Here is a 16,950-nt window from a genome sequence, read left to right as displayed (position 1 = left end):
ATTCGTGTAATTGGTCTAAAAATATCGTTGAGCTGAAATAAAGAATTATAACATGAGATTTTTATTCTATCTTTTTATGTATGTTAAGTTAATTATATATTCAATCGCTGTTGGTTTTTTCTGTTTGTTTTTAAAGTTCTTTATAATGGTAATCAAACACTGGATACCAGAACAGAAAAAAATAGGAAGTACTTAAGTACGTGGCGCCCTCTTTCGGGCGGGTGAGGTGAACTGCTATATTTAATTTTGTTTGGACTCTGTATACGTACCTTTCCCGACACCACAAACAATCGTCAATTCTATGATGAACAGTGTGCCTTCATGTTGCACTTTTGGTGTGAAAGGCATTCTCCAAGAACAGCCCTCCAAACGCTTATGTGTCTCTCAGTAATTCGTCACACATACCATTTCAATAGCTTAAAGTCCCGCCCCTTACTTGACAGCAATTGCTCCGCCTGGCTAGCACGGGAAGTATTATTCCCTGCAGGCGTGAGGAGGTTCGCTACACGCGACGGCAGATGAAAGCGCCCTCTCTACCAGCTAGCTATACCGACTGGTTTTTGCATGACGGCGTTGCCTTGGTGAGGAGAAGCCGAACAAAACCATAACTTAGCGGCAGAACTTTTGCCAAAGCAACAACGTCAATGACTAGCTTCTATTGATCGTGGCTCTGGATAATACAGTGTAAAAAAAACCAAACTCTTACTTATTGAACTTTTCGTTCTGAATGAGTCCGAGGAAGTCTCGAGGTTATGAAAAATTAGTTTTGATCACGTTTCTTAGTTATTGTACTCTCCATAATTTCGTTGAACTAGTTTTTGTGAGCTAAAAGGATTGTGTTTTTAACACGAGTTTAGAATTTCAACGGCAAAATGTTTGAAGTGAAGTAAGAAAAGAGGAATCGAATGTCCAAGTAAACCCACAAGATCAGTCTGTTGAAAGTGAAACAGAAAGTATTAAAAGGAAACACCTTTGGCATCCAATTTTGCTGCTAGGAGTAGAATATTCCGATGTCAAACTTTAAAAGTTTGGACGGACCATTCAGTCTAGCTTTCGGATGTTATTGGATTGTCCTGGTTCCGAATTTTTATCAACCAAGTAAAAAAGAAGAAGAGAAAAACAGTAACAACAGGGAAACAAGAGAATAGAAAGTACATATTGTTGAATGTTTATTGCCAATAAATACAATGTAGTCTTACCTTTGTAACGTTATCTTTTACCCTTAGTAACAGTGTTCAAGAAATTCAAACCTCTCAGTACCAACAGAATGCAGAAATCACCGAACTCATGTTCTGTCAACGAGCCCAGATCTACGTCTACAGGGAGGTCAACCGACTTTTCTATCGCTGCTATCATGGCCCGCCGCGGACCTGAACGTGAAAAGTCGGTATCAGAAAAGGCCCTGACAATCGCAGGTAAGACGTGAATTTCTTTCGTGTGAGTTTATTGTTGGTATTATAGAAGGTACGATGTGAGTTTCTTTCATCAGCACTTCCAAGCCCACGTGATATTTAACACAAGTAATGATAAGAAAGCAACTTCATTTCAGATGCCATACGTTTAGTTAAAAAATACCTCTCCACTTTTGATGCCTATAAATAAATCCTATAATCCGCTGTTTTAAATATAATCACAGATCAAAGTTTTTGCCTCCTTCTAAGATTTAAATCTGCAGCCAATTAGATAATAAAAACGCCTTTAAAAGCAGCCAATTAGATAACAAAAACGTCTTTAAAAGCACCAATTACATAACAAAAACGCCTTTAAAAGACCAATGTTCTTTCTTTGTGATCGTATTGAAACGTATTAATGAAATCATGATTATAAGTCTCTAGAAATAAACAAAATATTTATTTTTTCTTTACTGATCTAGACTTTATATAACTGTTAATTAGCTTAATTAGGTAATGTATTTACTTTGTAGTAAGATGTCTTCTATTAAATCACTTTTGTTTACTAAACTACAACTGGAAAGCAGCATGAACCTGGTTTAAAATTCACCGTCATATAATAAGATAAATTCACTATATATATGTGTGTGTGTGTGTGTGTGCGTGTGCACGTTTGTGTGAAATAACTATGTCAAACTGGCTAACATAGTTTTCTTACAATCTTAAGAAGTGAGTTGTAGTTATTTAGTTTTTTTTTTCTATTATCTCTTTTACAATAAAATAAGTTATATTACCCCTAGTATTTTGCTTCGGTCCAAGAGTTTAAACGTTTCGTATCTTTATTCTACTAACGTCTTCTTTATAGATAATATTAAGTTTACCAAATTATAACCTTCTCGCTGAACAGATATATTTATTCCAAAGTTTCACGTTAAGCTAATCAGGACCTACCTGTCCCTAATTTCAGCTGATAAATTAGATGAAAGGTAACAAGTCAACAGCACCCGTCGTCATCTCTTCGGCAATTTGTATCTGATCAGATTGTAAGATTTCATTGTCATTCTTATGAGGCATGCATTAACCCAAATTGTGAAGAGAACTTTTGCATAAATGTATGTAAAACTTGAATCTTCGAATTTACACTTAGAGCAAGCTGATGACTAGAACATAGTAGGTCCTACTAGTTACTTCAGTGATTGTCAGTTTCTTTATCTTCATAGCGTTCTAACACAAGTTTAATCACATATATTTTTATTGTATTGATAAAGATTCGCGTATCTAGTTCTTCGGAGTCATCAAGTAATTTTAGTTAAATGAACAAAAGCTTGTTTGTTGTTTCGAGCCCCCCGCTAGTACAGCGGTAAGTCTCCGGATTTACAACGCTAAAATCAGGGGTTCGATTCCCCTCGGTGGGCTGAGCAGACAGCCCTTTGTGGCTTTGCTATACGAAAAAACACACAAGTTTTCTCAACCAACCCTGAGGTATAATTGAACTGTCATTTAAAATCAAACGTTTTGACTTCTTTCATCTTTGAATCTCTCATATATCGTCAGCTGTTTTTTTAACAGGTTGAGCTTTATGATTTCAGTGTCGTTTCATTTTTTTCTTGAACTTTAATAATAATAATAATAATAAATTTATTAAGCAATAAATTAGACACAAAAAATCAAATATCAATATAAAACCATCAACAAAGAGTTAACTCGTCCTGTGATGGTTAAACACATAATAATGTAAAATCAAAACTTACAAAATCAATATAAAGTTCCCAGAATATTATCATCAGTATTTAAGATCCATTGTTTTAAGTATTTCTTTTGATTAACACGATTAATAGAAGATCTTATACTATAAGGAATAAAATTATGAATACGAGGTGCCAAATAAAGATATTGATGAAGTGTAACTGTTTTACGTGGTGTGGGTACATTAATTGGAAAAAAAGATTGAAGTCGTGTAAAATATGAAGTGACTTTAAAAGGCCTATTAAAATAAACATGCAATGTAGATAAAGCTAAAAAATATAAATAAAGTTTATCATATGAAAGAGGGGAGTTAAATTTACTGAAATCGGTATCAAGCCTATGAGTAAAAATAAGAGAGAAAACACTTTTTTGCAACTTGTGAATAGGAATTAAAAAAGTCTTATATGTGCCACCCCAAATTGAAATACAATATTGTAAGAAAGATTGAAAGAGAGCATAATATACACTTAACAAAATATGATAAGGAGCACAATGACTAAGTTCAAAATTAGCATAGAACTATATTTTAATTTATTAACTAAAGAATTAATATGAAATTGCCAATTTAATTTTCGATCTAAAATAATTCCTAAATATTTAACAGAGGAAACTTGAGTCAATTTGGGACACTTACAATTAGGGTAAGTATAACAATCACTAGAATGATAAAAAATAGAAGGAAAAGCTGGAATGACACCATAAAGGTTAAACTGAAGAAGAAAAGATTTAGATATATTTAAGGATAAGTCATTACAGAAAAGCCAATTTTTAATTTTATTAAGATCACTAGAAATAATGGCTTCATTAATTAGATTTGGCTTACTATAAACAACAGCAATATCATCGGCATAGGCTTGGATATCTCCAAAAAACTGTTGGTAAAGAATATCATTTATATAAATGAGAAATAATAAAGGGCCCAGAACAGAACCTTGTGGTACTCCAACATTAATTGTAAGCCAATCACTATAATTATTATGGATACAAACTGATTGCTTTCTATTGTGAAAGTAAGAAAAAAAACCAATCAAAAACAATGCCTCTAAAACCATAATAAGATAATTTATTTAACAATATTTTATGATTAACAGAATCAAAAGCTTTGGCTAAGTCAAGAAAAACAGCAATTGGATGAAGATCAGAATCCAAAGCTTCTGTAATACTTCCCACAAGTTTAGCAACAGCAACCTCCGTTCCAAGCCCAGGCCGAAAGCCAAATTGAGAAGGAGACAAAACTGAATGTCTATCAAGAAATGATAGGGAGGAGATTTTCGTTTATAACCGTGCTTAACTTATATAGTGTTTAAAACGCTCATATTTGAAACGTGTTGAATGCTGATAAACTAACAGTTTCGCTCTTTAAAGTCTATGAAGATCCTGAAATTTAAGCTTTCCACCGCGCGCTGAAAACCGCCAGAAAATCATTGCTGTGTGTCAACATTAAAGAACGGTGAATCGTCTAAGAGGTCTAGTTAGTAACTATCTCTCTATTAAAGCTAATAGGAAGCTGTCAAGTGCTCTTGGAGTAAACACAGAAAGAGAAAAACATACAAATTGAAGAGCGAGAGAAGAAAATTGTTTCTCAAATAATCATTGAGAGACAAAATGAAACACAGATAAATTAAATTTAAATATTAAATATTTCTGATATAAGCACTGAGCGAAAGAGAAAAATATTAATAAATGATATTGAAAACTCTTTCAAGGGCTCTCTAAGTTAACAAGACAGATTAGGAAAGAATTTTACAAATGAAACCGGGACATCATGTATTTGTAAGGCTCATTTCATAAAGTTTACGCCTCTTCGTGCAGTAAGATGCTATAGATTAGTTTATATGTCTATGTGTTAAGTATTGTAAAATACACGGGACGTATATAATTTTTTATTTCCCCAAAACGTTTTTATATAGACGTGGCGTAATGGCTCTTTAGTTACGTTTAGGAATAATTTCTTTTTTCACGTGTTAGAGTGTTTTGTTTATGGAATAAATAGTTATTATATTTGTTGCAATGACTATTATTGTACAATGTTCTATAGTATTGAACTATTACGTGCACTAAGAGCACCCGGCGGGGATTTTAAAGTAGCTCTTAGGAATTTTAGTTTTACATAAATATTACTCCTCAGTGGCTATAAAATAAGATGGCGGACTTATAATGCTAAAAACCAAGGTTAGGTTCTCGTGATAGAAAGAGTGCAAATATCTTATTATGTGTCTTGGCGCTAGAAAACAAACAATCAAAGATATTATCCCCATGAAACATAAAAAATCTTCACTGCCTTAAGTTTTTAAACTTTGTAAGAAGTGGGGACATAAAACGAGACATTTACCAGAAATCCGCATCTTATAAATAACTTTTCTTCAGCTTTGACTATACAGAATTTTTATCTAGAAGATAATATATGTAAACATAAAGCTGTTTGGCTGTTCTTGTTCGTTTGTTTTTGTTTCCGGTCACTAACTAAGCGTGCATTGTTTCTTGATTTTGAAACTTCAATAAAATGCGGATATCTCATAATAGTAATAGTTTGTTTGTTTGTTTTGAATTTCGCGCAAAGCTGCTCGAGGGCTATCTGCGCTAGCCGCCCCTAATTTAGCAGTGTAAGACTAGAGGGAAGGCAGCTAGTCATCACCACCCACCGCCAACTCTTGGGCTACTCTTTTACCAACGAATAGTGGGATTGACTGTCACATTATAACGCCCCCACGGCTGAAAGGGCGAGCATGTTTGGTGCGACCGGGATTCGAACCCGCGACCCTCGGATTACGAGTCGAATGCCTTAACACGCTTGGCCGTGGCAGGCCAATAATGGTAGTAAAAATTATAAGAGGCAATGCTATGTTTCTCGTCTCGATGTGCTAGTGCTGGTGCTTGTAAGAGACTTTTCATTTCCTAATAACATACACCTCTGGCGTGCATTTCACCGTGTACTGTGTGTTTATAGATAACATACATTGTACTTGTTTGGTTATTGAACTTTCTATACGGCATAGCTTGTAGTCACGGAATATTCGAGCAGGATATATATTTCATCAATGAGTTGAAAACACGACTTACGTTTCTCATATTACGCTTAAGCGGGAAGGAAGGACATGTTATAGGATCAATTAGCCATGTAATAAAGTAGTTTCATTTGTATTCTAATTATCGTTTATACCATATAACCAGCAGTTGTTTTTTGGTGTGTTGTGTGACAACCAATTTTACTGTTGTTACTGTTCTATAAACAAAATCGTTCATTGTTGTTCAGAGTGCTCTGTATCCTAAAAAAAAAAAAAGACACACTTTGCAATCATTATATAAATTAGCAAGCAGGTGGCTTTCTTTTATAAACGGATTGATTACGTAATGTCACATTTGCATGACATTAATAATGTAAAGAAATCTTACCAGAAATTATTTTAGTATTTTAAGACTAGATTTAGGGATAAGGAAAACGAAACATGACGAAACAACAGTCGTAAATAAAAATGCATTCACTTATACTGCATATTCTAAACAGAGAGTGGATCTGCTTTAAGTAAACTTTATTAGAAATGATTGTTTTGAAAAGCTGAAAGCGACGTTGCATTCAAGAAAGATATGTTATTGTTTGTAAAAACTTGTGCACGCTATTACACTTTACAAGACTTGGGCACGTGATTAAGTTCTGCATAATTTGTGTGCTTAATTAAACTTTACAAAACTTATAATCACGATTGTTTGTTTCTGTATTTCGCGCAAAGCTACACGAGGGCTATCTGCGCTTGCCGTCCCTAATTTATTACTGTAAGATTAGAGGGAAGGAAGTCAGCTAGTTATCACCACCCACCGCCAACTCCTGGGCTACTCTTTTACCAACGAATTGTGAGATTGACCATCACATTATAACGCCCCCACGGTTGAAAGGGCGAGCATGTTTGGTGCGACTTGGATTCGAACCCGCGACCTTTAGATTACGAATCGAACGCCTTAACCCACCTGGCCATGCCGAGCCTTATATACATGATGAAACTTTGTGAAACTTATGCACGAGATTAAACTTTACAAAAACTGTGTACGTGACGGAGCTTTACGAAACTTGTGTTCACGGTAAAACTTTGCAAAATGTGTTTGCGCGATTAACTTCACAAATCGTGTACACATGATTGAATTTTGCGTATTTAAAGGATCAAATTCAGTTTTAAAAAAAAACTTTAGCAACAACGATCTTAAAGTTGTGGAATTGTATAAATATTCAAAATCGTGGTATCATGTCAATGTGTTCCATGTGTGTCAAATATGACAAGAAATAATCGTCAGGTTTTGATTAAATATGACACAAAAATAAACAAAAACTTGGAATGAAAGGGAGAATTTATGGAAAGTCAGTTTACGGAAAGGGAATAGACAGAGAATAACTGGTACTATCCGTTTCATTTCCGATTGCCACGTAACTGTTGAAGAAGTGTAGCGCTGTAGGTGCTACTTTCATGTTCGATTTCACGGTAATTCTTAAGAACGTGTTAGGCTTTTAATGTTATATATTTGTCTTCTGATTGCCAGGTGACTTTTGCCTTGTATTCTGACAAGCATAGATTATCTCTTTTTCTATTTCTCAAGTAATGATAAAAAAATAAAAAACATTAAGTTACAATTAAACCAAACATATTACCAAAATAATTGTAGACAAGGAATTAATTTTTTTTTACAGCCAGTATCTCACTTTATGTGGCAAAATGTGATAAAAACAGAAAAGTTTATACATCACCAAACCAGAATACCAAGGAGCCAAAGTTTGTTTGTAAATCTAAATATACTTAAAAACCCATTTCAATGTTCTTGTACGTTTTGGTCGTTTTTAATTTAATAAAAACACATAGAATACGTTTTCGGAACATGACTAGGTTTACGTACCGGTTACATTGTGAGAATATACTCAGCTTAATAAAACGTGATAAGGATATTTGTGTCATTGAAAACATGGGGATCATACGAAAGATATTATGCAAACATCATTTTAAATTCACGATGAATTGTATTTGTATATTATTATCTTTTATTTTGTGGTATTAACGTAACTCGGTTGTTCTGAGGGAACTGTGAGACTGACGTATCAGTGGAGGAAAAGAAATTGGGAAGCTATAAAAGAAGTGTAAGGTTAGAGTATCGATATGGTAATTATATGGTATAAAATTTATAAAAGCTGGTCATATTAAGTTTGTTTGGTTTGAATATCGGGCAAAGCTACTCAAAGGCTATCTGCGCTAGCTGTACCTAATTTAGTAGTGTAAGACTAGAGGGAAGGCAGCTAGTCATCACCACCCACCGTCAACTCTTGGGCTACTCTTTTACCAACGAACAGTGGTATTGACCGTAATATTATAACGCTCCCACAGCTGAAAGAGCGAGCATGTTTGGTGCGACGGGTATTCGAACCCGCGATCCTTGGATTACGAGTCGAGTGCCTTATCCATCTGGCAATGCCGGGCCTGGTCATATTAATAAAAAATGTTTTATGAACAATGATGGTGACAATAGAAGGAACCGAGTTATGTAGAACGAGTCTTTGTAATGGCTTTAAGTATATCTTACATTGTATTGTTCAAATTTTCTAATTTCTGCACACTTTAAACAAACTATATGAGTTACATGTAAGAAGTAATTTAAAGTGTAGGACATTCTGTTGTTTTTTTTTCCCAAGTAAGTCACTAAACGCACGTGTAGTTTTGCAGGACATTTTGAGTTTCGTGAGCGATTTTTTTGTTGCTGTTTTTTTCCAGAAAACTTGATATTATTTTTCGTACATATATATCGAAACGGTCACAGTAAAACTAGCATTCAACACATCATAACTAATGAAATAGAGGATTGGGGGATTCCAAACCAATAAAAATTATTTATAAAAAAATTATGCACATTAAGTCGTGTATTTTCGCAGCTTCCACACAATTCTTATACTTGGGCAACGGTAAGCTGTCTCTTGTTGGTTCTGAGTTTACATGAAGAGCAGGCGATCCTGTCCATCGTTCTTATGACACTTAGCACACCGAAGGACACGCAATAGTCTTAATTATGTACTTTATTTAGGTGTGTTACTTTTATTAGACGTGTGTTTAAAATTAATGCAGGACTCGTATGAAACATTACAAACCTAACTGATTTATTTGATTGTACGACTAAACTGACGACTAGGGCTCGAACATCGCAATCATAGAACTTTCTAGTTACAAGCAACATGTATAGCAATTATAAATATATTTACTTTATGAAACATTTCAGGTATAGTCAAAAGTCGAATGAGAAGGTGGCCATTCCGCTCGACATAAGTGGCACAGAGCGCTTCATGTCTGCGGACTTACAACGCTATAAATCGGGCTTCGATGTTCGTGATAGGCAGGCAGAAAACGGAAAATCCATTGTGTAGGTTTGTGCTTAACTTCAAACATACAAACTGTTTTGCTCCGTCGGACTATCGTTTCAGCAATCTGGGAGCGAATTTTAGAATTACAAAATATTCATTATTTGTTAAATGTTTAAAACAAGTAAAAACATTCATTTGTGAATACACTTACTTAAAAGTAGAATGACGAAAATTTAAAAATATCTTTCAAAAGTGCATTTTTACAGTTAATATTTAGTATATATAAAGAAACCATATAGAAAAAAAATAGTACAAAAAGACAACACGGCGTTATTGGAATTTTGATCTGAGCCTGTGTAAAAGAAAATTATGAAAAATTATGAAATTTTGTTCCTGGATAGTACGTGTTATTTCTTAATTGCTTATGTTGTAAAAGTACAGAAAATGACCATTATTCCCTTTAAACTTTGCTTTTGTGACCCGGATAATGAAATTTAGAAATTAACCTATTTTCTATGTAAAAACGGGAAAATTTGCTCATTTTCACTTAGACAAGGTCTGAATAAAACAACATATGAATCAAGAGTTACATGTATTTATACTAAAACTATACAAAAACGTTTAGAAGTGAGTAGTTTTTCGAGATTTACGACTGTAATGTAAATAACTTTCACGTATCAGCCCACAAATATAGTCTCTCATCATGTTTTCGTTATACGGTCCCAGTTCAACAAATCAAAGTTTGAAGATAAAAAATGTTTTTTTTTCTCCATTTACTTTAGGCTTAAGCAATTTGGAAATAACACTTTGTGCCCAGGAACAAGAACAAGTAAAACACTTTCTGCCCAGGAACAAGAACAAGTAAAACACTTTCTGCCCAGGAACAAGAACAAGTTTGTTACACAGTGTAATTTCTAAAAATTATTTTAGTGGCTGGTTCTACACCCTTTCAACTTGTGGCTTGATATTTATATAAGTATGTACTTTAAGTTAACTTTTCCCATAGTTCTAGGGTTGGTTTTGGTCCACACTCGACAGACGGACTCGTGGTGTTTCGAGTGTGTCCTTTTCTATAGCGTCTAGTCAAAGGAAGTTTGAAACGCGCCCAGAATATCACTCGAGTATAATGGAGGGCCTAAATTATGTTCAGTTAGCTTACACTATTTTCATTTATGGTATACTTGAGAACAGAACAGGCGCTATTCGGTAACTAATTAGATTCCAGCAAACATTAAATTAATGATAGAAGACGAATAGCAGAAATAAAATGTTTACTATTCCTTACTACTTAACGAACGTTCTGGAGAACTTATGTTTGTTTGTTGTGAGCAAAACCACGTTGTGCTATATGATGTGTTCTACACGGGGAATCCAACCCGAATTCCACCGGAGACGTTTGGGAGGACCCCCCCCCCTCCGGTATCCTCTGACAGTGGAACGTAGGCATGATAGTTAGTGAAGTTTAACTGAGTGTTAAACCGACACGAATATTTAAGAAAGTATAAAGTTACATGAATATTTGCTCGGACATTCTGTGTTCCAGTTAGTGCTACTCGATAAATTTCTGTATCTGTATTTGTGATTGAACTTCTGTGACACAGCGTACCTTGCACCACCAGGGGGAGGAAGAAGGCGTACCTGGTTAATGCTTGTGGTGGTGATCAACAACATTTGTACCGTCTTGTCAGTCACTTGGTTTCATCCTTCACGGGTGTATCCATATCACTTGTTCATCTATCGCGTGATGTAGAAAGTCGTTTTATGTTACAGCTTTTTATAAGGCCAAAACATGAAGCTATATAGATTTTGTGATATATCTTTCTGCCAGTAATTACCAGGAGACAGCTGCTCTTCCAGTCATGCTTAACTGTAGTTGTCTCGATGTGGCTAGCTCTTCTCATTAATGCGTTGGACACACTTAGAATAATTACAGTTTAACCATATGTATCTTTTCAAAATTATCATCCCAGTAAAATATACTCTCAAAACATTTTATACATTTTACCTCAGAAAAATAATAGATTGTATAACCTCAATACATGTTGTTCTATGTTTTAAAATTAAACAAATTTGCATCTTTTGTACAGTAAAGACTGACCATTGTCTCATATGTTTTATTTGAATGTGGTCTAATTTTTGTCACCTTGTGATGATTCGAAGGTTAACCTATTTAATTTTTGATAAAAAAAGACTTTCCACATGAAACACTTAAACTAACTAAAGACTTTTTATTCATAAGCGTTTGTTCATTTTGTTCATTTCGAGAAAGTTGGAACAACATCACAGCCTAACATCCTCATAACTACACAATATTAATAACAATATATTTTTTGCGTCAACCTTAGTTTATGTTTTATATCCAGTTGATCATTCAATGCTTTCTAAATCATTGCAGCAGCTTGAATTGTTGAAAATGACTGATGTAGAGTTATTGTGGAGTTAAGTTTTTAAACTTAGTTGACTAGTTGGTAAAGAACTTGCGTTAGTCCTAGTCCCAAACTGTCGATTACGGTTGTAATCCTGAAGCGCCGATCATACGTTTTTCAAACACTTTAATAAGTGTGAATTTCATGATGTGATTTTGATTTGGGTGATGTGAAAATGGGGTGTTAAAATAAAAGCCCGTATGAAATACACCGAATTCTGGAATAGGCCCATTATTTAAAATATAGTTAATGTTTTAAGAACTACTTCTATAGATATTTTGGTTTTAAAATTAAACAACATTGACTGGGTACAATTATTATTTACACAGTTAACTAGTATCAGAAGATTCATAAACTGTAAACTGTATACCATTTCAACACTCATCACAACACATAACATTTACGTCCTTCCATCTTCTGTAAAATCAGTAGAATCTACGATCAGTTGAATCCAACGATTATGTGAATTCTTTTGGAAAATAGTCATCCTTCTATTATTGTTATTATAATTTTCCACATTGGACTGTTTTGTTTTTGAATTTCGCGCAAAGCTACTCGAGGGCTATCTGTGCTAGCCGTCCCTAATTTAGCAGTGTAAGACTAGAGGGAAGGCAGCTAGTCATCACCACCCACCGCCAACTCTTGGGCTACTCTTTTACCAACGAATAGTGGAATTGACCGTCACATTATAACGCCCCCACGGCTAAAAGGGCAAGCGTGTTTGACGCGACGGGGATTCGAACCCGCGATCCTCAGATTACAAGTCGCACCTTAACCCACCTGGCCGTGCTGGGCCACTTTGGACTGATAGACCAAACAAATAGGTTGATATTTCTCTTACTTCTACATGTTCGAATTAGAATTTTCGAGAAACAAAATAAGGAAAAAAACTGTGTGCTCTTTAAATGTGACTGAAGCTAATGGAACGAACGTAAACTACCACGAACTTGTTTTCTTTTTTTGGAAAGTTGAATGAATTAGCTATTCAGAAAACTATTGCTTGAACAGAATGGTGGAGGAAGATAGACAGGGTCGTGAAGGGAAACACGACTAAATATGAACACATTCGTTTAGCCATTCTCTAGGTGACACATTTCAAGAAGTGTGTTTGGAGAAACTCTGAAAGTCGCTAGTGAGATTAATTTACGTACGGTTTCCTTTCACGTGATGTTATTAAAAGTAACAAGTACATTCAGAGCCACTCTTCCCAGAGCCACTCTTCCTGGAAAATGAAAAGGCAGTTACCAAGATTCGATATTTCACAAGACCTTTCAAACTTGGACACTGATATATTGACCCTTGTTGATATCGTAACGCTTTCTTTAAAACTCTTCTTGCATTTCCAGTGTACGAACTGGTACTTGTTAGAAGTAATTTTAGACTTTAGATTTGAGCGTGCGCAGTTTCCACTGGGACTAAGATGGAAACATATTCACTTTCAAATATTCTCCGTTTATTTTATATTGATATATGATAGTTACATCTGCTAACTGAATGTTGCAGTTACAAATATGTGCTTATCATGCTATGTATATAAGGTATGGGAAGTTTGAAATAAAACTGGGTAGAGTTGACATAGCTTTTCCTTATTTGTACATATCTGAACTGGAAGGTTTGAAAAATAAAGAAAGAAAGAAACTGTGTATTCTTCAAATATGAATGAAGTTAATGGAATAAACGCACAATAAATTAATAATCAAGATGTTTGTTTGTAGATTTTTTTGCTAGCCATTCAGTTAAACACGTCCATTATCATGCTGTGAAACTGGTTTTAAAAACTAATTATAACTTCTGTTCAATATTTAATCACAATGTTCCTCATAATCTGCACTTTTCGTCCGTTCGCTTTAAAAATCATTTCTGCAGTGGGTCTGTATTGTGATACACTTATTCTTATATATTTGATCATGAGTTATGTTACTTATCTCCTCCATCTATCAATATGTTTGTTTAGTCTGTCTGTCTAACGTGAGAAATTATAATAGCAATAATAGAAGCATGGCTGTTTTCCAAAATAATTCATATAATCGTTGGAATTATTCATCATAGATTCTTCTGATTTTATAGAAGATGGAAGTGTGTAAGAATTATGAGTAGCAATATTACCAACAATACATATCTGTTCACTATTTCTCCAATATATCCCAACCTTCTGCGCTCTTTTTAAAAAGTGATAACACTGAATTGGTTTACAGTATATTAAATAGTGGCTAACTATGTAATCAATAAATGTGCTCAGTCAATATATTGTTAAGTTTGTATAAACAAAACTATACAGGTAGTTGTTAAAACAAGTGGTCATTTTTCCGAACGTTTGATGGTGTAAGATTTAGTTTTGGGCCAAATCTTCAGAGGTAAATACACAATAATTTATTTCGACTTTAAATGAGAACAGTAGAATGGAACCATAAAGAGAATCACTGAAGACTTATTATTTTTTTACCAAGGTTAACATGTTGAAAGATAAAGAGTTTTTCACATGTGTGCATGCAGGCACAAAATTACATAATAGAAAACAAATTGAAATTGTTATAGCTAAGTGGAATAATAATAAAAAAGTGAGTGCAGCATTGGTAAGTGAGATATAGTTACACGCTCTTAATAAGACACATTCCACTATTACAAGTGGAAAGAGGTACAGGTGTGTATGTTTGCTGGCATATTTATATATAATAAAGATTTCTTTTTTTTTTCGGGCTTTGAATGTCACTTTATCATGAATGACATACAAAAAGTCCATACATTAATATTCGGCTCAAGAAGCCAACAGAACGTAATGTAAAACTATACATATATTAAACCTTTTTTCAATGCTCAACAAGTTTATTTTTTTCTGATCCTTGTTAGCGCGAAAGAAAAGTAAATGAACGTCAAAAAAAATTTAACACGTTTTTAAAATATTTGCTTTTGAATTGCATCAGTGTTTTCTCTCCGATATATCCAATGATAAAACACGTGTTAATACTCACTTCAGTAATCAAATGAGCCATCTTGTTTCATTAAATTATCACTTCAGGAGCTACATGTGTCATCTTGTTTCAATAAATAATAACTTCAGGAGCTAAATGTGTCATCTTGTTTCAATAAATAATCACTTCAGGAGCTAAATGTGTCATCTTGTTTCAATAAATAATCACTTCAGGAGCTAAATGTGTCATCTTGTTTCAATAAATAATCACTTCAGGAGCTAAATGTGTCATCTTCTTTCAATAAATAATCACGTCAGGAGCTAAATGTGTCATCTTGTTTCAATAAATAATCACTTCAGGAGCTAAATGTGTCATCTTGTTTCAATAAATAATCACTTCAGGAGCTAAATGTGTCATCTTGTTTCAATATATAATCACATCAGGAGCTAAATATGCCATCTTGTTTCAATATATAATCACTTCAGGAGCTAAATATGCCATCTTGTTTCAATAAATAATCACTTCAGGAGCTAAATATGCCATCTTGTTTCAATAAATAATTATTTCAGGAGCCAAATGTGTCATCTTGTTTCAATATATAATCACTTCAGGAGCTAAATGTGTCATCTTGTTTCAATATATAATCACTTCAGGAGCTAAATGTGTCATCTTGTTTCAATATATAATCACATCAGGAACTGGGTATGCCATTTGTTTTCATTAAATACTCCAGGAGTCAATGTTTTGATCTATGAAAGCACTTGACATGACTCAATAGTTCCAAATGGTTAAGAGAATAAAAGATCAGTTCTGTAAATATCCGTAACAGAGACACTCTACTGATGTTTGTCAAATTTTAAAGTATTATAGACAAAGTATTCTGTTCTCATTATGTGTGGAGCTAAACAAATTAGTGTAACGTCAGTTTCATCCAACATCAAATTATTTCCATCATACCTTTACCTTTGTTTGTTACGTTGAAACTTAAAGCATAAATATTGAAAAGAAAATAACCAGAACTGGAAGACGTATAAGAAAATATAACACTTCAAAATAAACTACAGTTCTGAATTTGTAACACTTTTTAAACTAGAACATTCTATATAAACACGTGTATTTTCTGGGTTGACAGATGCTTATACATTCTAAATACTTAGTTAATAATTCTCTTTTCTTGAAACGGTTATCACTTTTCTTAATACTGCGAAAATAATAACCTTCAATAAATACAATATCAGTATCAAAATGTTTAAATAGAATTATTACACGAACATTTCTGTATGTTTGTAATTATAAAACAAGTTTTCGTTCTATATTAGATGGCGCTAGATGCATCTGATACCGTCGTTTGTAAGGACATGACCGATTTGGCGTCTTCAAACTTCACTGGAAAATATCTGGTTGGGGTTAATGGGTTACTCTTTCTGTGATACATTTATGTTTTGATCTTACTTCATTTCGTTATATAACGAATCAGAGACTCTACAGTTATTTATGTTCCATACGTTGCATTTATATGTATACACCAAAACAGACAGTAAAACTCGGTCAGTCTTCATTATAAACTGACTGTTTATTAGACTGCTTAAAATAGCAAAGATTTACACTTGCTTTCAATATATTAAGACAAGAACAATTCTACAGCGTACGAAGAGAGTCATATACCAAATACCGGAACAACAACTTATAGAAAAATGGAATTCACTGTTCAGACTGGGAAGTTTGAAAACAAAAGTAGAAGCATAATAAAAATATATTTGATTATTTTATTAGAATTGCCATTTTCGTAACCCTAACACAAACCCTTTTATTTCCAATTAGGTTTCTTATTTCTCTCTGTATCTTTTTTCTTTAACTAACATTCTTTACTTAATAACCGATGACGTATTACCTAACGTAATGAGCAAACAGAGCTCACGACAAAGTTTGTAATTTGACAAACATTAATGATGAGCACGACACAAAAACAAACACGTACCAAACATGCGTTCTGTGTCACAAAGTTCACTTACGGTGTCACTGCATCATGTCCAGCGACATCGGTCTAAGAAGTTGACTAGCCACATGTTGAGATGTAAATTTATATAACTGTTTCACAGAGTTTATTATTCACGAACAGCCTACACTAAAGACGAACAGTATGATATGTTACC

At 33.9% G+C, this 16,950-nt stretch overlaps 1 protein-coding gene across 1 annotated transcript in view; it reads left to right on the top strand.

The window, feature by feature from the left end:
- The first annotated feature begins 279 nt into the window (after positions 1–279).
- Positions 280–16,950, top strand: part of LOC143250951 (T-box transcription factor TBX10-like) — a 39,850-nt gene continuing 23,179 nt past the window's right edge. Inside the window, exon 1 of the mRNA XM_076502179.1 lies at positions 280–1,415. Within this exon, the coding sequence (XP_076358294.1) occupies positions 1,268–1,415 (148 nt within the window). The 5' untranslated portion in view covers positions 280–1,267. The remainder of the gene's footprint in view (positions 1,416–16,950) is intronic.

Source organism: Tachypleus tridentatus, chromosome 5, assembly GCF_004210375.1.
Source record: "Tachypleus tridentatus isolate NWPU-2018 chromosome 5, ASM421037v1, whole genome shotgun sequence".
Lineage (NCBI taxonomy): Eukaryota > Metazoa > Arthropoda > Merostomata > Xiphosura > Limulidae > Tachypleus > Tachypleus tridentatus.
The sequence above is the reverse complement of the archived record's forward strand: the minus strand, read 5'-3'. Positions and strand labels throughout refer to the sequence as shown.